This window comes from Perognathus longimembris, chromosome 1 (assembly GCF_023159225.1).
Source record: "Perognathus longimembris pacificus isolate PPM17 chromosome 1, ASM2315922v1, whole genome shotgun sequence".
In the NCBI taxonomy this organism is placed as follows: domain Eukaryota; kingdom Metazoa; phylum Chordata; class Mammalia; order Rodentia; family Heteromyidae; genus Perognathus; species Perognathus longimembris.
Window position 1 is genome coordinate 131,050,588 of NC_063161.1, and position 20,545 is coordinate 131,071,132.

General features: G+C 43.7%; 1 protein-coding gene across 2 annotated transcripts in view; it reads right to left on the bottom strand.

Moving 5' to 3' along the window:
* Positions 1-19,715, bottom strand: part of Gne (glucosamine (UDP-N-acetyl)-2-epimerase/N-acetylmannosamine kinase) — a 39,214-nt gene extending 19,499 nt beyond the window's left edge. Inside the window, exons 1-2 of one of the 2 annotated variants that reach the window (XM_048333392.1) lie at positions 19,367-19,715; positions 2,459-2,664 (exon numbers count right to left, since the gene is read on the bottom strand). In XM_048333392.1, the coding sequence (XP_048189349.1) occupies positions 2,459-2,664; positions 19,367-19,417 (257 nt within the window). In that variant the 5' untranslated portion in view covers positions 19,418-19,715. Of the gene's footprint in view, positions 1-2,458; positions 2,665-10,704; positions 10,985-19,366 lie in introns of those variants that run through there. The other variant, XM_048333475.1, reaches the window with a different exon arrangement.
* Between the last annotated feature and the right edge of the window lie 830 nt (positions 19,716-20,545).

The window sequence follows — 20,545 nt, forward strand, 5'->3', positions numbered from 1 at the left end:
GGAGGGTGTTAACATATAAGAAAAGCAATCGAATGCTAACCCTGAAGGGAGAAACACATCTAAATGTTTCCTTATTAAAACAAAGTAAATACATTAAAGAATAACTTACAAAGTAAAGAGCAAGGACCATAAATGTTCTTATTCCCAATTATTTTTTTTTACATGAACGCCACTGTAGCCACCACCCAGATCCACATAAGACTTGATTGCCCCTTGGAAGGTTCATCTGTCCCCTCTCAGGCACAGTGACGTGGACCTGTTAGCCCAGCACTTGAGGGGGCTGAGGCAGGAGAATCTCAAGTTGCAGGACAGGCTAGGCTGCATAGTAAGTTCAAGGCTAGCCTGCCCTACATAATAAAACCATGTCTCCCCTCTCCCTCCGCCCACACAAAAAAAGCAGGGTGCATGTAGCTCATGCCTATAGTCCTAGCTACTGAGGAGGTTGAGATCTAAGACTATTTGGATCCAGCCTGGGTAGGAAAATCTGTGAGATTCTTATCTCCAATTAACCACCAAAAAAAGCCAAAAGTGGAGGCTGTGGTTCAAGTGGCAGAGCACTAGTCTTGAGCACAAAAGCTCAGGGACAGTGTCCAACCCTTGAGTTCAAGCCCCAGTACCAAAACCAAAAAGAAAAATCTTAAATAAATTTTAAAATATTGCATGAAGGCTGGGGATATGGCCTAGTGGCAAGAGAGCTTGCCTCGTATACATGAGGCCCTGGGTTCGATTCCCCAGCACCACATATACAGAAAACGGCCAGAAGTGGCGCTGTGGCTCAAGTGGCAGAGTGCTAGCCTTGAGCAAAAGGAAGCCAGGGACAGTGCTCAGGCCCTGAGTCCAAGGCCCAGGACTGGCCAAAAAAAAAAAAAAAAAAAAGGGCTGGGGATATAGCCTAGTGGCAAGAGTGCCTGCCTCGGATACACGAGGCCCTAGGTTCGATTCCCCAGCACCACATATACAGAAAACGGCCAGAAGCGGCGCTGTGGCTCAAGTGGCAGAGTGCTAGCCTTGAGCGGGAAGAAGCCAGGGACAGTGCTCAGGCCCTGAGTCCAAGGCCCACGACTGGCCAAAAAAAAAACAAAGCAAAACAAAACAAAACAAAAAAAAAAAATATTGCATGAAGCCAGGATGTCTTGCATACCACTATATTATGCATTTTTGAATGATAGAAATTATGCTTCCGCCTTTTGACTAAAGCTAATTGGAGATGAAAGTCTCACAGACTTTTCTTCCTCAGTAGCTAGGATAAGAGGTGTTTGCCACCAGCACCTGGCATCCATTTTAGCTGTTTTTTTCTTTGCTGATCCTGGGCTTGAACTTAGGATCTGAGTCCCTGGGTCCACTGTCCCTGAGCTTTTTTTTCCTCAAGACCAGTGCTCTACCACTTGAGTAACAGTTCCACTCCTAGCTTTTTGGTGGTTACTTGTAGATAAGAGTCTCACAGTCTTTCTTGCCTGGGGTAGCTCTGAACTGCAATCCTCAGATCTCAGCCTAAGAGTCACCAATGACTGGCTTGTACCTATTCTTTAGATACTTTCTTAGAGAAAATTAATATGCTGATTTTTGGAGGCAGGGTTTTGGTTTTGGGGGGGGTTGGCTTTAAAAAAAATTTAAAAGTCTGGTTGTAGTCTGAAGAAGCTCGATTTTACTTTAACACCTCTTCTTTCATTTGTAATCGCGTATTTTCAACTGTCTTTGGAGATTGCATGAACATTTTCATGCCACAAGGGTGCACTAAATGCTCTAGAGCAAAATGGATGCTTATTTCTGGTTTCTACATTTTTGAACTCTAAAAGGTCATCCTTCATTTTTCAGATATATACTGTGATCAACATAAACCTAATGTCACCAAAATAAATGCAATGGTCATGGTAATGTAATATTGTATTTTAGTTGACAGTTCAGTTAAATGTTTTAAATTATCTTCCATATATACTATTTTGTAAGCTTCTGACTAGTCTTAAAAAAAACTGCCATTAGAACTCATATAAAATATAGTCTTGAGGTGGATGGTCAGCTCAGTGGTAGCTTGTATGCTTTGCATGCATGGAGCCCTGGGTTTAAATCCCAGTACCAAAACAACCCTTCACAAATCAGATGACATGAAATCCTATTATTATAGTCACACAACCTACATTTGGAAGCAGTATTTCTCTGCAAGTTATAACAAACAGTAATGATATAATGTACAGCAATTACTTATCTGGTTCCTACTAAGCAGCATCGCTGTGACAGATGTTTTAGGTCACCATCTCTATTCCTTACAATAACTTATGATACAGGTGTTCACTGTTTTATAATTGAAGAAATAGGCTCAGAAATGTGAAGCAACTTCTCCAAGATCACATAAATGTTAAGTAGTAGAACGGGGCTTTGGAGCTAGGTTGTATGGCTACAAAACACAAGCTTTCTCCAGCATCCAGATGCAGGGGAGAATAAGAAAACATGCTTATCTTACCCGTAGTCATCTATCAGGTGCGAGCCAAGGACCACCACATCAAGTTCAAAGAATTCAGGCTCCGTTTTGATGCCAAACATGATGGGAGCAAGTTTTGAATAATCAGCACGATTACAAGTAGCAACACAGACCCGGAGCTTCCGGTTGTTCCCATTCTTCTCCATGACTTGTTTCTTTCTTGTCGAAAGTTTCTTAAAATAGAGTTCCTGAAGTCACAAAAATAACAATCATTATCCATAATCAGAACAACTCCTAGATATAAGAAAGCGTTTGGGTTGCAAGTCCTACCTAAATAGTACTGGTCATTTTAGGTCTCCACCCCCATCTCGTGTGACACTCTCATTGGTATACGCAGGTATGAAGAATTCCAGATTACTATGTTGAGTTGGCCATGCTGATCTAGAACTGTGAAACTTAAATTTCACTTGCATTTGTAGAGGAGTAACACGGCATGTTAAATATGTATTTGATCATGTTAAATATGGGCTTGATCATAGAAATGAAGTAGTTTCTAAATTTAAAAAAGAAAGAGAGGGGCTGGGGATATAGCCTAGTGGCAAGAGCGCTTGCCTCGTATACATGAAGCCCTGGGTTCGATTCCCCAGCACCACATATACAGAAAATGGCCAGAAGTGGCGCTGTGGCTCAAGTGGCAGAGTGCTAGCCTTGAGCAAAAAGAAGCCAGGGACAGTGCTCAGGCCCTGAGTTCAAGGCCCAGGACTGGCAAAATAAATAAATAAAATAAATAAATAAATAAAAAAGAAAGAGAAATTCCAGCAGACTGTAAGACTGTAATTTTACATTCAGCACAATGGAACACAGTTGAGTGACAGAAATCAACACTCATTCAAAAGGTGAGCAAATATCAGCCCTCTTTTTCCTCTCTCTCCCCCCCCTCTCTCTCTGTCTTTTCTTTCCTTGAGACAGGGTCTATTCAGTAGCTCAGGCTATCCTGAAACTCACTGTGGAGCCCAAGTTGGCCTTAAGCTAGCAATCTTCCTGCTACTGTCTCCCAAGTGCTTACAGGCATACACCACCACACTCAGCTCAAATATCACTCTTCGTTAGTTAAAAGTTACTTACTATGTCTCAAAATTGAGTCCAACATCTAAACTATTACAAAACTATGTTAAAAACCCACTGATCTAGTTTAGCTCTCATGTTTTAGGGAAAGGAAAACACAGGTCTTGAAAGGAAGAATTATTTCTCCAAGTTCAAGATCACCTAAGAAACACAGTCTATTCACCCTCACACTGTGCACTCCCTTAAATATGAGGCATTGTGCCTAGTGCTGGGGAGAGAAAGACGAGTGGGGTGAGCGGGATAAAAGCCCTCCCTTTAAGACCTCATCCTCAGTTATACGCTAGTGCCTCCAAAACAGACAAATCCTGAAGCCTGCCAGAGAGCTTGCTTTAGGTCCCACAGTCACCTTTTAAAGCCAGTGCCCCAAGCTAACTCATTTTCTTTTCTAACTCAGCTATACATTTCCACTCATCGAAATGCCCTGACATGCCTTGTTCCTTAAAGGGTCCAGCAACTTTAAGTCCTGTCAATTTACCTCCTTGAATATCTTTTTCTGTTGGTGGTGTTGTGGGGCCTGGGTGCTGTCCCTGAGCTCTTTTGCTCAAGGCCAATGCTCTACCAGTTTAAGCCACAGACTTACTTCTGTTTTTTAGTAGTTAATTGGAAATAAGAGTCTCACAGAGACTTTTCTGCCCCAGCTGGCTTCAAACTGGGATCTCAGATCTCAGCCTCCTGTAGCCAGGATTACAGGTGTGAGCCACCGACACCAGGCTCTAATATCTTTTAAATGTGTCTCCTCTATATTACCTCCAGGCTGTGCCCAGTCCAATGGGGGTTGTCAGTGAGAACTAGTGAAAGAACTGTCACAATGTTAGTTTATCCTACATGACCTCCCACACACGTTCCAAGTGACTCTTCTTCCCAAATTCTCAAATCTGATCATCAAACTATGATCATCACTATGCGATAAAATCCACTTGCTGGGCTGGGAATATGGCCTAGTGGTAAAGTGCTTGCTTCATATACATGAAGCCCTGGGTTCCATTCCTCAGCACCACATATATAGAAAAGGCCAGAAGTAGCACTGTGGCTCAAGTGGTAGAGTGCTAGCCTTGAGCAAAAAGAAGCCAGGGACAGTGCTCAGGCCCTGAGTCCAAGCACCAGGTCTGTCAAAAAACAAAACAAAACAAAATCCAATTGCTGATCTGAACATAAACCATTTTTAAAATTCTGTCTGGCCTATTATTACTGTGTGTGTGTGTGTGCACACGCACACACACGTGCATGCGTATCTGTGTCTGCATGCACACATGCATGCATGCCAGTCCTGGGGCTTGAGCTCGGGGCCTGAGTCCTGGCTGAGATTTTTGTGCTCAGGGCTAGGACTCTACCACTTGAGCCACAGCTCCACTTCTGGCTTTTTGGTGGTTGAGTGGCAAAAAGAGTCTCAAGACTTATCTGCCTGGGCTGGTTTTGGACCAGGATCCTCAGATCTCCACCTCCTGAGTAGCCAAGATTACACACATGAGCCATCAGTACCCAGTAATAATTACTTTTACATTGTTTCAAAGTACTGGCCATACCAAAGTGCTTTAGATACAAATACCTCCACCTAAAACTTCCTTTCCTTCTTGCCTGGACTCTTATCACCCCACAAAGCTCAGTCTGTTGCCTCTCCTTCACATGTACCTCTCATCCTCTTCAGCCCACTCCTCTTAGTTTCCACCTTCCTCTGAGTACTATGGCCCTACTGTAACAAATATACTTGGTTTAAAAACTCTACCCAGGAGGCTGGAATTTGGCCTACTGGTAGAGTGCTTGCCTCATGTACATGAAGCCCTGGGTTCAATTCCTCAGGACACATAAACAGAAAAGGCCAGAAAGGGCGCTGTGGCTCAAGTGGTAGCGTACTAGCCTTGAGCAAAATGAAGCCAGGGACAGCGCTCAGACCCTGAGTTCAAGCCCCAGGACTGGCAGAAAACAAAAACATGAAACCTCTGCCCACTCCTGTATCCCCACCCCTGATATTTATATACTTCTATTCAGAAAAGTAAAATTTGGGTTAAGAGATAAGAAATGGCTTTATATCCAGGCACTGGTGGCTCACACCTATAATCTTAGCTAGTCAGGAGGCTGAGATCTGAGGATCACAGTTCAAAGCCAGCCTAGGCAGAAAATCCTGTGTAGCTCTTATCTCCAATTAACTACCAATAAACCAGAAGTAGAGCTGTGGCTCAAAGTGGTAGAGTGCTAAAGAGCTCAGGGATAGCACCTAGGCCCTGAGTTCAAGCCAAATGAGAGAGAGAGAAGAGAGGAGAGAGGGGAGAGAAAGAAAAAGAGAAATTGGTTTTATGGTATATTTCAAACTTCTCTACAAGCCAGATATGGTGGCATATATCTGTAATTCTACAACTTTCGAGACTAAATGATGGTGAGTTTAGGACCAGCCTGAGCAGCTACATGGCCAGATCCTGATACAGGAGGCAGGGACAGAGAAAGAGAAGAAAGGAGAGAAAGAGGAAGGGAGATTTGTTTTATTTAACCTCAAGGGCTCTGATCACAGAGCTCTGGTTTCACGAAATATATCAATATTTAGAATGTGTAACTAGGGATCCTATGAGAACTTGGGTAAGGACATGGGTACAATGGCATCTGCCCTTTGAAACTTTGGTAGCTCTCTACCGTTCATAGTTTATCTCATCTTTTTTTTTTTTTTGCCAGTCCTGGGGACTCACTTCAACTCAAGGCCTGAGCACTGTCCCTGGCTTCCTTTTACGCAAGGCTAGCACTCTACCCCTTGAGCCACAACACTACTTCCGGCTCCTTCTGTTTATTTGGTACTGAGGAATAGAACCCGGGGCTTCATGCATGCTAGGCAAGCACTCTACCACTAAGCCACATTCCCAGCCCCTCTTCTCATCTTTTTTTTTTTTGGCCAGTCCTGGGCCTTGGACTCAGGGCCTGAGCACTGTCCCTGGCTTCTTTTTGCTCAAGGCTGGCACTCTGCCACTTGAGCCACAGCGCCACTTCTGGCCATTTTCTGTATATGTGGTGCTGGGGAATCGAACCCAGGGCCTCATGTATATGAGGCAGGCGTTCTTGCCACTAGGCCATATCCCCAGCCCCCCTCTTCTCATCTTTTTAAGAGTAGAATCCTGTGACCACATAAACTGCTCCAGCATTAGACCCATTCCAAATTTACAATCCCTAGCAAAATCAAATTTTATTTTATAATAAAATGAACAATCTACCAAGTCATATTCAGTAAAACAAAGCAATACCAAAGAGACAAAAATATTTTTCTAAAATATGTCTCCAGTGTTTTTCTACATAATCCCAAATTACTGATCTGAACTGGTATAGTTGCTCATGCCTGAAAGCCTAGCTTCTCAGGAGGCTCTGATCACAATCCTCAGGGATTGTGGTTTGAAGCCAAGCAGAGCAGGAAAGTCTGTGAGACTCTTATCTCCAACCAACCAGCAAACAGCCAGAAGTGGAGCTGTGGCTCAAGTGGTAGACTGCTAGCCTTGAGCACAAAAGCTCAGAGAGAGTGCCCAGGCCCTGAGTTCAAGTCCAGGACCAGCACCAAAAAAACCCATGCAACCCCCCTCCCCCCCCACATACAAGCACTCGTGCAAAGCAAAACAAAAACACCTACTGATCTGGACCTAACTTAAAAAAAAAACACAAAACAACTAAAAAATTGTCTTCCCTGTCTATAATTACTTTCACTCTGTGCCTAAGTATAGCAAACCAAAATGCTTACAGTTAAAATTAGGGATTGAGTCTGGGCTAAATCAATTGGTGATATTTAATTTGCCAGACAAAGCAAATGGTTCTGACCTAGTCCATTTCTATTTGCTTTACAGAGAACAGTCAACTTTCTACTTGCCAGTGCCTAGTGTTTACTAAACTATTCTACCTAAACTGAGTGAGCCAGCCATGGAAATAATCTATGAAAAAACATGTTATTTTTAACATCAAAACTTCTTTAAGGGGGCTGGGGATATAGCCTAGTGGCAAGAGTGCCTGCCTCGGATACACGAGGCCCTAGGTTCGATTCCCCAGCACCACATATACAGAAAATGGCCAGAAGCAGCGCTGTGGCTCTAGTGGCAGAGTGCTAGCCTTGAGCGGGAAGAAGCCAGGGACAGTGCTCAGGCCCTGAGTCCAAGGCCCAGGACTGGCCAAAAAAAAAAAAAAAAAAAAAAAAAACTTCTTTAAGGAAAGAAGTTATACCTGAAAATGAAAACAGAAAATAAAACCTTTATAAAGGAAGTGTTTTAAAAAGTAATTTGAATCTAACTTATTTCATTTTGTTTTTGGCAGTACTGGTGTTTGAACTTAGGGCCTTCTGGTTGTTAAGCATGTTTCCACCTGAGCCATGCCCCAAGCCATTTTTTGCTTTAGTTATTTTTAGGTAAAGTCTTACATTTTTTCCCTAGAAATTGCCTCAGACAACAATCTTACCTAAGATCTTCCTCATTGCTGGGATGACAAGTATGAGCCACTGTGCTTGTCCTATTGAGATGGGATCTTGCCAACGTTTTCCCTGTCTAGCCATGAACTTTGATCATAGCTTGGATTATAGTCATGAGTCACCATGTCCAGATAAGCATTATTCAAAAAGTATACCATAAATTAAGATCAGAAAAAATATGACATGTTAATATATATTAGTTTTGGGTGGTTAATAGAAGTTATGTGCTAGCTGTCCTTTTCAGGACAAATATTTCATTACTGAAAACAAGAAATCAAGAGCTGGGCAAACTGTCTCATGCTGGTAATCACAGCAACTAGAGGAGCAGAGATTTGATGGAGGTTTGTGGCTGGAGGCCAGACTGAAAAAAAAAGTTAGTGAGACCTCTCACCTGTGTCTTTTTTTTTTTTTTACGTTAGTAGGTTCCTTTTTATTAGTAGTCTTTTGTCCCTCTTGTTTTTTTGCCAGTCCTGGGCCTTGGGCACTGTCCCTGGCTTCTTTTTGCTCAAGGCTAGCCCTCTGCCACTTGAGCCACAGCGCCCTTTCTGGCCATTTTCTATGTATGTGGTGCTGGGGAAATGAACCCAGGGCTTCATGTATAGGAGGCAAGCACTCTTGCCACTAGGCCATATTCCCAGTCCTCACCCTCTGTCTTAACTAGACATGATGACCCATGGCTGTCACTGCTGCTGTAAAGAAGCTTCAAGATCTCAGGCTTATTCCAGGCAATAATACAATATCCTATCTGAGAAACAACCAAAACAAAAAGGGCTGGAGATGCTGCTCAAATGGCAGAGCACCTGTGTAGCCAGGGGAAGGCCCTGAGCTCAACCATCAATACCACAAATAAATCCTTTTTTTTTATGGTCAGTTGTGGGACTTGAACTCTGGGCCTGGGCACTGTCCCTGAGTTTCCCAGCTCAAGGATTGTACTCTATCACAGCACCACTTCGGAGTCTCATGGACCTTTCTGCCCAGGCTGGCTTTGAACTGGAGTCCTCACATCTCAGCCTCCTGAATAGCTAGAATTACAAGTGTGAGCCACTGGCACCTGGCCAAATAAATCTTTTAAATGAGCACAATTGAACAGGATGTAGTCCTGTTGTCCACAATCCCTTAAGTCTAAAGCTCAGAAAATTACAAAGAGGAGCTCGATTTTGCATTCATTTCATTCTTTTAAAAATTATTGTTACGGAGTTGTACAAAAGAGTTTCAAGTCAACAAATCAGTTTATAAGTACAATGTATTTGTTTCACTCCTGAATTCCATACTTGTAACTAGAACCACCGATACTTAGATACATAAAGATAGATTGTTTCCAGAAAGAATAAAAAAGTACAACTCAACTTGAACTCTGGCAGTTTCCAAGAATTACATTTTTTTTTTTTTGAAACAAGGTCTTGCTATGTGGTCCAAACTGGCCTGGAACTCTTTATTCTCCTACCTTCACTGCCACCACATCTGGCTAGAAACAATTGTTAATGATCACTTTCAACACAAGACTGTCCATTATAAATATTGCCAAAGGTGATCAACTTTTTCTAGAAAAAAAAATTCATCCCACTCAGCTAAAGAATTTTTTTGAGAAGAGAATTGTTTTAGGTAGGCAAATTGGTTCAAGCAGATTGAACTAAGAAAACAGTAATGGAAAAACATCTGTTAAGCACTTTCATCAAAGCACATCGCTAATACCTTTACAAGTATCAACTAATTTAATTCTCACAGCCTTCCTTAGCCTCCTTGTTTACACAGGGGCACTGTGAGATGGGTACAGTGATTCACAACTGTAATCCCAGCTTTGAGGAGACCAAGACAGGAGGATCAACAGTTTAAAGCCAACCTGGAATACATAGTAAGACCCAATCTTCAATCAACTGACCAAACGGGGGCACTGAGACACAGAATAAATAATTTTCCTTGTTCCATCACAGTTAAATTGACAGAACCAAGATTCAAACCCAGATCCCTCTGCTCTCAGGACGCTGCCCCATACCCAGTCTGCTTTGTGTCTGTTTTTCTAAAATGCAAACCTTCCTCGCAGAGAACATGATACCTCCCCCTTCGAAACAGAGGGGATGAGACTACCACCAATAAGAAGGGAAGGACTGTATCAAGTGTTCTGTAACTCAGAACCTTGTTTTTCCCCTAACCTATAATTCAATTTGTCCTCTCCTTCCCGACCTCCTAGTGTTGGACTAAACAGTGATCTGTTACCCATCCCTCCTACCAGACAATTTAAAGCACATTTCCTCGTGCTCCAGCAATTTTACAAGTGTGCTCAGGCCAATAATCACCTAAACTTGCCAGGCAGCCGACACTCCAGGTGGACTGCGGGCTGGGCGGGGCCTTCCGGACCATCTTTGCGCCCCGGCAGCGCAGCGAGGAGCCTGGCAGCGGCCCACCCTCCCTCCCGCCCCGGGGTAACGGAACCCTCAATGTCGCTCTTCCCGGGCTGGACCACAGGGCTGGCGGGGGATGGAGCAAGCTAGGCCTTTCTCGGCGCCTCCTGTCCCCCACCCCCACCCGCCCCCCTCCACCCGGAGTCCACACCGGGCCTGGCTGGGGCCATGGGGTGAGGGCGAGGCCCGGGGGCCGGGGTGCCCGCCTGCGCACGGGCGCGCGGCGCTGCCGTGGAAAGCTGCGAGGCCGCGGCCGGGAGGCGGAGGCCACGCCGGGGTCTGGCAGGATGCTCGCCCGCGGGTCCCCGGCTGTCACGTCACGCACCAGATGTCACGTCTCTCACCAGAAGTGGATCAGGAGATTCCGCCCGCGCCGCTGCCTCCGCCGCCGCGCTCCACAGGGCAGGAGTCAAACCTGGCACCGAAAGTCAGTGGGTGTTGTGGGGGGGGGGGGCAGACCCGCCCCCGCGCCTTCCGCACCCCGCTCGATGACTTCGTCGCTCGACCCTGGCACCCTCCAGCCCTGCTCCTCGCAGGCCACGCCCCCTCCAAGCTCCGACTCAGCCAGCGCGTTCTGACGACACCTGCGAGGCTTTCCGTGATTGGTTTGTTCCCAAAGCCCCGCCTCCTCCCCGGCGGCTTTTTAAAAGGAAGCCGCCTGCCCAGTCAGAGTGTGGCGGGCGAGGTGTCTTCCGTTGTCGTGGCGGCGGTGGCTCAGCGTGGACTTGCAGCTTTTAGCCAGCCAGCCAGCCAGCCAGCCGTGCGCGCTGGGCCCTCCTACGAGATAGCTGTTAGGGCCTTGGACCCGAGGCACTTTGCCTCCTCTCATTCATTTCACAGCCCGGCTGCCGGGAAAACGTGTGCGCCCCTGATCTGTCCCCAGAATGAAGCCTTGCCCTCACTCTGCCAAGACACACCGTCCATTGTGGATCGGTTGACCAGTACAGATCCGAAGGCCAGCTGACCGATTCAGTCAGCCAGCGCCGCCTGCACTGCAGGGAACCCAAGCTCCACCGAGACCTGACGCCTGGAGAAGAAGGGCTTGCAGATGTTACCAATGAAGAACTTTAATATTTCCCTTTTCAAATTCCTAGGTCACCACTAATGAGAAACTTTGGATGTGCGGATGACATAGAATGCTAAGAGGTTTTGTGTGTGTTTTTTTTTAAATTTATATACAATTTTTTATTTTTTGTCCATACTGGGGCTTGAAATGCCCCTGAGCTTTTTTGCTCAAGGCTAGAGCAACAATTTTTTTTATATATAGCTATTAAGAAGTTAATGGAGGGCTGGGGATATGGCCTAGTGGTAAAAATGCTTGCCTCCCATGCATGAAGCCCTGGGTTTGATTCCTCAGCACCACATATATCGAAAAAGCTAGGAGTGGCACTGTGGCTCAAGTGGCAGAGTGCTGGCCTTGAATAAAAAGAAGCCAAGGACAGTGCTCAGGCCCTGAGTTCAAGCCTGCCCCCCCCCCCAAAAAAAAAAGAAGTTAATGGAGCACGGCACCAGTGGCTAACTCCTGTAATCCTAGCTACTCAGGAGATTGAGATTTTAGGATGGTGGTTCAAAGCCAGCTGGGACAGGAAATGAGACTCTCATCGCCAATTAACTACCAGAAAACCGCAAGTGGCACTGTGGCTCAAAGTGGTAGAGAGCTAGCCTTGAGCAAAAGAGCTCAGGGACAGTTCAGGGACAGTGTCCAGGCCCTAAGTAGAAGCCCTACAACCAACAAAAAAAAAAAAAAAAAAAAAAAAAAACACCCTTAAAGGTAATTTACCTGCAAATCACCCTGACCCTATGGTGCCCCTTCCAGTTCAACTCTTACCCTGTGGGCCAGGAAAAACAATGATCACTAGTAAAACCAAACAGCCTAACTGCTCATTGAGAGTTCTTCCTATAAAACGAATTTCAAGGTCTCATAAACATGGCAATGTCAGTGTTTGATACAAGGCCTCTTGTCTCATTCCAGTGTTTTAAGGGAGTGGTAATTAGGTTTTAAACTCAAGGCCTCATGTTTTCTAGGCAGGTGCACTACCACTTGAGCTACCACTCTCAGTCCTTCTTTACTTAGGTTATTTTTCAAATCGGGTTTCAGGCTTTTTGACCTGGTCTAGGACCATGATCCAACATAGGGCCTTCCAAATAGCTGCAAATACAGAAGTGTACCACCATTCCCAGCTTATTGACTGAGATGGGGGAGGGTCTTTTTTTCCCCTGGATGGCCTTGAACTATGAGTTGGTTTATGGCAATAGCTAGTATTAGAGAAGTGAGCCACTGTATCCAGGATTATTTTTTTTTAATAATGATAACAGTCCACTTTCAATAGACATCAGATTTCTTTCTTTCTTTTTTTTGGCCAGTCCTAGAGCTTGGACTCAGGGCCTGAGCACTGTCCCTGGCTTCTTTTTGCTCAAGGCTAGCACTCTGCCACTTGAGCCACAGCGCCACTTCTGGCTATTTTCTATATATGTGGTGCTGGGGAATCGAACCGAGGGCTTCATGTATACGAGGCAAGCAGTCTTGCCACTAGCCCATATTCCCAGCCCCAGATTTCTTTAAGTATCATTTTGGCATTTAAGTGGAGAATATAGTAGATTGAGAAGCAGGAATTGGCAGTGAAACTCAACTGAAGTAGATAGATACATGACTGATTTGATTAATGAAACTTAATCATGAGTTAGAAGGAGATGACAGAGAAAAGGAAGGAATTGAGTGACTTGCAAATTCTATCATTAGCAATTGGGTAGTGGTCCTGCTATTTCCTAAGAAAGGCAAGGGAAATAGATAGGTTGGGGAAGGAAAAAGTAAAATTCTCATTTGGGACAGGAGCTACCTATGAGATAGTCAGGCATAACTGAAGAGGCAAAAGTATACATTGCAGTCACCAGTTTATAGTTTCCTATCACTACTGTCATACAAATTACCACAAATGTATTATTGGAAAAAACACAGATTTACTATGCCACAGTTCTGAAGGTTAGGAAATTGAGAAGTAATTCAGGAGACTAAAATTAATGTGTCAATAGAGATCCCTGCCTTTTGAGGAATCCAGGAAAAAAATCTCATCTTTTTTCTCTCGTAGAGACTACCCACATTCCTTGGTTTATGGGTCTTCTACCCTCTGCTTTTCTTATCAGATCTTCTCTTACTCTTCTGTCACCTCTTTTATTTTAAAAAAAACCTTTGGTGCTGCATGCCAGTGGCTCATGCCTATAGTTGTAGCTACCCTGGAGGCTGAGACATAAGAAAATCACAGTCTGGGACCAGTCTACATAGACAAACCCAAGGGACTCTTACCTCCAATTAACCAGCAAAGAGCGGGAAGTAGAGGTATGTCTCAAGTGAAAAAATGTCAGCTGTGAGTGAAAAAGCCAAGTAAGAGCAAGAGGCCTTGAATCCAAGCCCAAGTACTGGGGTTAAAATAAATAAACAAAAGAACTTTAGAATTGTATTAGGCCTACCCAGTAGTCTAGGATAATCTTTCATCTAGAAATCCTTATCACATCTGTCTGGCTTTGTAAGGTACATGTTCATGGTTCTAGGGATCAGAATGTAGACATTTGGGGGGAGCCATTCTTTCTATCACAAGTAATATTGAAAGTCACAGACGTGACCCCAATTCATTGCTGATGGCTGCCTGGAGAACTCTTATCAGATGGACCCTGGAGCTGAGTAGGAGTTGAAGAGGAGTACGTTAGTATTCACCATATGGCTTTCTAAGGGAGGGGAGGCAGGAATGGTGTCATGTATTTGCTCTTTGTCCTGACCAAATATAATGAAATAAATCAATCAGCAGGAAAAAAAACAAAAACAAAAACGCTAGCAATCAATGATGCTTCAAGCTGGATAATTCTGTTTAATCTCTTTTTTTTTTTTTTTTTTTTTTTTTTTTGGCCAGTCCTGGGCCTTGGACTCAGGGCCTGAGCACTGTCCCTGGCGTCTTCCCACTCAAGGCTAGCACTCTGCCACTTGAGCCACAGCGCCGCTTCTGGCCGTTTTCTGTATATGTGGTGCTGGGGAATCGAACCTAGGGCCTCGTGTATCCGAGGCAGGCACTCTTGCCACTAGGCTATATCCCCAGCCCCTGTTTAATCTCTTTTTAAGGTGTTCCTTCAAAGTAATCTGTACCTCAACTACAATACTTTAATGGCCAGAGGGTCTATAGAGTGTGGAGGTAAAGCAGATCTTACAAAGCAGTTACCACCACATAAGCCAGATTGTATATAACCTCCCTGAACAAAGAACTCATCCTTTGGCACTGATTATCCTTATGACTATAATTATGATTAGCTACACTAAATAGGGAAATTAATTTTTCCCTAGGAAAGACATTTAAGGATTTAAAATATAGTCGTTGATATTCAATGTACATATATGAAAAATGGAACCTGGTCATTTTGAAGGGATGGACAGGGTTGAGATAGATGGAAGGGGTGATATTGATCAAGATGCAAAGCCTGGCACAGTGGCTCACACTTGTAATTCTAGCTACTCAAGAGGTTGAGATCAGAGGATCATAGAAGCCAGCCCAGACAGGAAAGTCTGTGAGAGTCTTACCTCCAGTTAACCATCCCCAAAAAAGCCAGAAGTGAAGATGTGGATCAAGTGGTAGAACACTAGCCTTAAGCACAAAAGCTTAGGGACAGTGCCCAGACCCTAAGTTCAAGCCCTAAGACTGGTACATACACACACACACACACACACACACACACACGCACACACACACACAGAGATACATTGATATATTTATAAACTGACACATTGAAACTCGTTTGGACAACTAAATATTTTTTTTTGAAAATTGCATTGTCTGAAAATAATTCCCTATACCATGTGTGTCAACTTCAGATTTACAAGAGCATGAGATTAAACAATAGGTTTGCAAATTTACTGATAAAGCTATTTATAAATGGAAGCCTTTTTGAAGTTCATATTTGAAATTCATATGTCAAGACTGTTAAACCAACAATCGGTTTCTCCTGACGGTCAGGTGGTCTTTTACAGTGCTTGTGGTAGCGAGCCAACTCTATGCTAGCATTCCCAGCCATAATGGAGATATATATAACACATAAAATAACTGTGAGGTTTCGTGAGAATTCACTTAATTAGGATTTTTAAATGTTTTTTAATAGTCTATGAAGATAAATTATTTTATTGCCGGTCTTCTAGGGAATTATAAGCTAGAGAATACAATCATTCCCTGACTAAGAGAAGTTCAGAACATTTAATGGACACAACTATTCTAGAAAGACTAGAACAATTTTAAAATCTGGTTTTCTTTTAACTGTGATTCTGTTATAAAAAGTTGAATCAACACAATTATGTTTGAAAACAACTGCTTGTTAAAAGTTATGTAGGATGCATGTTCTTTTGGACTTTTAAAGATCTAGTAAAATCAACAGCATTCAACACCAGCAATATGCCTTGGCAAAATTTTATGATTTACCAGCATAGGCTAAGGAAATAACCAAGTTACTGGTCCAGAACTCTGGGAGCTGGAAACTAGTCCACACCAGGCAGGTAGCATGTAGCTAAGGATGAACGAAGGGTCGCACTTGGATATTCCTCTGGAGAACTCAAGTGGGCTTAAAAAAGAAAGACAGGGTTGCCAAATGCCAGAGGCTCACGCCTGTAATCCTAGCTACTCAGGAAGCTGAGATTTGAGGATCACAGTTTGAAGCTATCCTGGGCAGGAAAGTCTGTGAGACTCTTACCTCCAGTTAACCACTGAAAATCTGGAATTGGAGCTATGGCTCAAGTGGCAGGGTACTAGATTTGATTAAAAACAACAACAAAAAAAAACCCACAACAACAACAAAAAACTAAGGGACAGTGTGTAGGCCCTGATTTCAATGCTCAGTAAAGGACACCTACACACACACACACACACACACACACACACACACACACACACACACGGGGGGGGGGGGGCTTGTTTATATAGTCAAGGCAGGCACAGAACTTGAGATCCACCTGCCTCCGCACCTAGTACAGAGATTGTGGTGGTTCAAGTGGCCTTTAAATACCTACATAAACCTGGGCACCATGTATACACCTATAGCCCTAGCACTTGAGAAGCTGAGTCAGGAGGACCACGTGAGCCCAGGAACTTGAGATCAGCCTGGGCAACACAGGAAGAACCCATCTCAAAATAAAAACCCTTCACGAATGCTAAAGACCCATTCAAATATGCATCTGGAAAGCCTACGCATGAACCTGAAGGCCGTGGCCTCTGTTCTGATGTCTTTTGTGCCCCTACTTTGCAATGAATCTAATTCCACCTTTCAGACCATCTGTTTTTCTTCCTGTCCCAAAATGTAAACCCTTTCATGATTATATTTCTTAGTCCTCTATGGACTCCATTTGCAGGACTTCATTTATTATTTTGGACAGTCCTGGGGTTTGAACTCAGGGGTTTGAACAAGTGCTCTACCATTTGAGCCTTGCCCCCAGCCCTAGAATGTCATCTCTCTTAGGCCTTTCATGTTAACCTCTGTATACTCCTGTATAGCCAATTACTCCTTAGCTATATACTCCAGTCTGACCTTCCCTTCCAATTCCTGCTAGATATTCCCTCAACTCAAGCCCTAATTTTTGCCCAGCTTGCTTGCTCATCTGGTATTCTACCACTCGAGCCACACCTTCAGCCAAGCTTTTTGCTTTGGAGATGGACTCACAGATTTCTGTGCACTGGCTAGCTTCATACAGAGGTCCTTCAGATCCCAACCTTCTGAGTAGCTAGGATTTTAGGTGGGAGCCACTGGCACCCATTCTAGTGTGTGTGTGTGTGTGTGTGTGTGTGTGTGTGTGTGTGTGTGTGTGTGTGTGTGTGCTTTTCCTGGAGCTTGAACTCGGGGCCTAGGAACTGTCACTGAATTTTTTTTACTAGCATTTTATTGCTTGAGCCACACCTCTTCTTCTGGCTTTTTGTAGTGGTTAGTTGGAGATAAGAGTTTCATGAGCTTTCCTTCCCCAGGCTAGCTTTGAACTTTGAACTACTCCACTTCCTGAGTAGCTAGGATTACAGGCACAAGGCATGAAGCACCAGTACCAGGCATTATTGTTGTTGTTGTTATTGTTGTTAATTGCTAGTCCTGGTGCTTGAACTAAGGCCTAGGCAATATTCCTGAGCTTCTTTTGCTCAAGGCTAGCACTCTACCACTTAAGTCACAGCACCACTTTTGGCTTTTTTTGTGTGTGTATGTGGTATGGAGGAATTGAACCCAGGGCTTCATGCATGCTAGGCAAACACTCTACCACTAAACCACATTCCCAACCACTATTCTTATTTTTTTATATTTATTTTTTGCCAGCCCTGGGGCTTGAACTTAGGGCCTGGGCACTGTCCCTGAACTTCTTTTGCTCAGGCTAGTGGCCACAGTGCCACTTCCAGCTTATTCTGTTTATGTGGTATTGAGGAATTTGAACCCAGAGTTTCACGTATGCTAGGCAAGCACTCTACTACAAGGCCACTTTCTCAGCCCCTATTATTACTATTTATTTATTGCCAGTCCTGGGGCTTGAACTCAGGGCCCGAGAACTGTCCATGGCTTCTTTTTTGCTCAAAGCTAGCACTCTACCACTTGAGCCACAGTGCCATGTCTGGCTTTTTCTGTTTATGTGGTGCTGAGGAATCAAACTCAGGCTTCATGAATATGAAGCAAGCACTCTACCACTAGGCCATATTCCCATATTTTTTTAATGGCCCTAACTTGTCACTTTTTGTTTATTTGTCTTGTTTTTGTTGCCAGTCCTGGGGCATGGACTCAGAGCCTGAGCACTGTCCCTGGCTTCTTTTTGCTCAAGGCTAGCACTCTACCATTTGAGCCATAGTGCCACTTCCGGCTTTTTTCTATATATGTGGTGCTGAGGAATCGAACCCAGGGCTTCATGTATACGAGGTGAGCAATTTACCACTAGGCCATATTCCCAGCCCCAACTTGTCACTTATGTCTATACTCAATCAGGAAGTCATATTCTTCACTCTAAATTCTAACATTTGATCTTTCAGATTCTTCAAAATGTTTTTAGAATGTGTTCTTCTCTTCCCATTCCTCCTATCCTAGTTCAGTTCTTCAGCAGAAGTAAGGAATTATTTCTGAAGGGTCTGACTTTTCTACAACTAAAACCAAAGGCTATACTATAATCAATGTATATTGTGCATTGTAAAGTATTCAAGTGATAAAAAATCTGTCATGATGTCATAAGGTCTCAAAGAGGTTTGACGTCATTGATTGCCTAGCATTCACTTGCCCTTCTGGCCCAGGTCCCCTGATTCTTCTAATCTTCCCTGTGCACTGCTACCTGATGAACATCTTTAAAAGACTGTTTTTATCAAGTTATTTCCATGCCTCAGGAATACTGCAGTAAGTCTTCATTCCCTCCCTGCTGGATACAGTATGACTACAGGGCACATGTGGCAATCTCCTGAAACATCTGGCCACCCATATGCCTCAATGAATAATTATGTCCAAACTTCATTATCAAATGACATTCTCTGGGAACCATTTATATGGTCATGAATGTTGTCATTTATATAGTGACAAATATGAAAATTAACCATGGTAATAATCGCCTTTTATTTTGGCTTCGTTTGGCCCGTTAAGTAGCTGAGGAGAGGAAGTCTTAACAAGGCAGTTTCTCCCTGCCATGTTTCAAAAGAGGGGGAAAAATGAACACAACTATAGCACACATTGTGCTTTTTGGAAATAAACTGCATTTATGAGGCAGAGAACTCAAGAAAGTAAAAGCAACCCCAATTTATCTGACAAAAACATGCAGAATCGGAAGAAAAGAGTTTGTTTTCAGCTACCAGTTTGGAAATGCAAGGAGACCAGGGATTTTCAGCACAGTAACTGAACTAAATAGCAACGACAAAATGACTAGCCTGTATTAGCAGTGAAAAAAGTAATGGATGCAACGGAGTTAAAGCCAGCGCTTTTCCCTCCTCCTCTGGACAGCAGCGCTGGGTTAAAGCATTATGGAATGGCTCCATTACTTACATGAGGTCCCAGAGCACCCGACTCCCTAAAGGGACAGGCAGTGGTTTCCATTTGGGGGTGCAAGCTTTGTGTCCTGTGTTGCAGAGCCGCTCGCTGGTCTCCCCTTGGTCTAGCTCCCACAGAGCAAGTCACTAAGAAGCATCTGAATTCCAGACTAAACCTTCAGCTCCGCCTCCTTGAAAAGAAAGAAAAAAAAAAAAAAAAGAGGGAGGTGTCTCTGAACTCTTCCTGTATTCCTGGACAGTGACTTGAAAGTTGAGGAGAGTTGGCAACTGAGTGACCTCCCTGGTTTTGATACACTGTTCTACCCAGTGATTTTATTTTTCCCCTAGAAAGATTTTCTTCTGAGTTTCTGAATAGAAAGCCCAACGTGTTTAATCATAAGCTCAAGTGTCTTTTTTTCACACTCAGGTACATTCAAAACATTTGTTGACATGCTAATTTTAGCAAAGAAATAAAGAGCTCAAACTGGAAGGGTTTTTGTTGTTGTTGTTTGGTTTTTAAGGATTCTTCAATAAACACAAACTTCCAGATATTTAGAAACATTTGTTTCATGACATTAAAGGAAAATTGATAATCTTGCATTTTACCTAAGCTAATTGGAATAGAAGGTGTAGCACATGTCACAAAGAATGTGCCTTGCAGGTTTGGTGCCCAGGAGCACCCCACCCCACCCCCAGCCAGATTGGAGGCCATGGATACTGGCTGGTAATAGGTTTGTTGGCAAATATGATTCTCTTTAGGATTCAAGTTTTGCTTACAAATTGTTTTAAAAATACACTCGATTCTTGATGAGCACTGGAGGCTCATTCCAGTAATCCTAGCTACTTAGGAGGCTGAGGCCAGAGGACTGCAGTTCCATGCCAGCCCAGGCAGAAAAGTCCATGAGACTCTTATTTTCAATTAACTACCAAGAAGCCAGAAATGGAGTGTGGCTCAGCAGTGAGAAGAAAAAAAAAAAAAAAGCTAAGCAAGAGTGTGAGGCCCCGATTTCAAATCGCAGTACCAACAAAATACATATCGTGCAGAACTGGGGTTCCCAAGCTCGATGGGCAGGCTCCCTAGCACTTTAGCCATACTCCCAGGCTTGGGCTGTAATCTTCCTACTGATGGCCTCTCATGTAGTTAGGATTAATGTATATATGTAGTTAGGAGATGGTACAAGCCCAGCTTATTTGT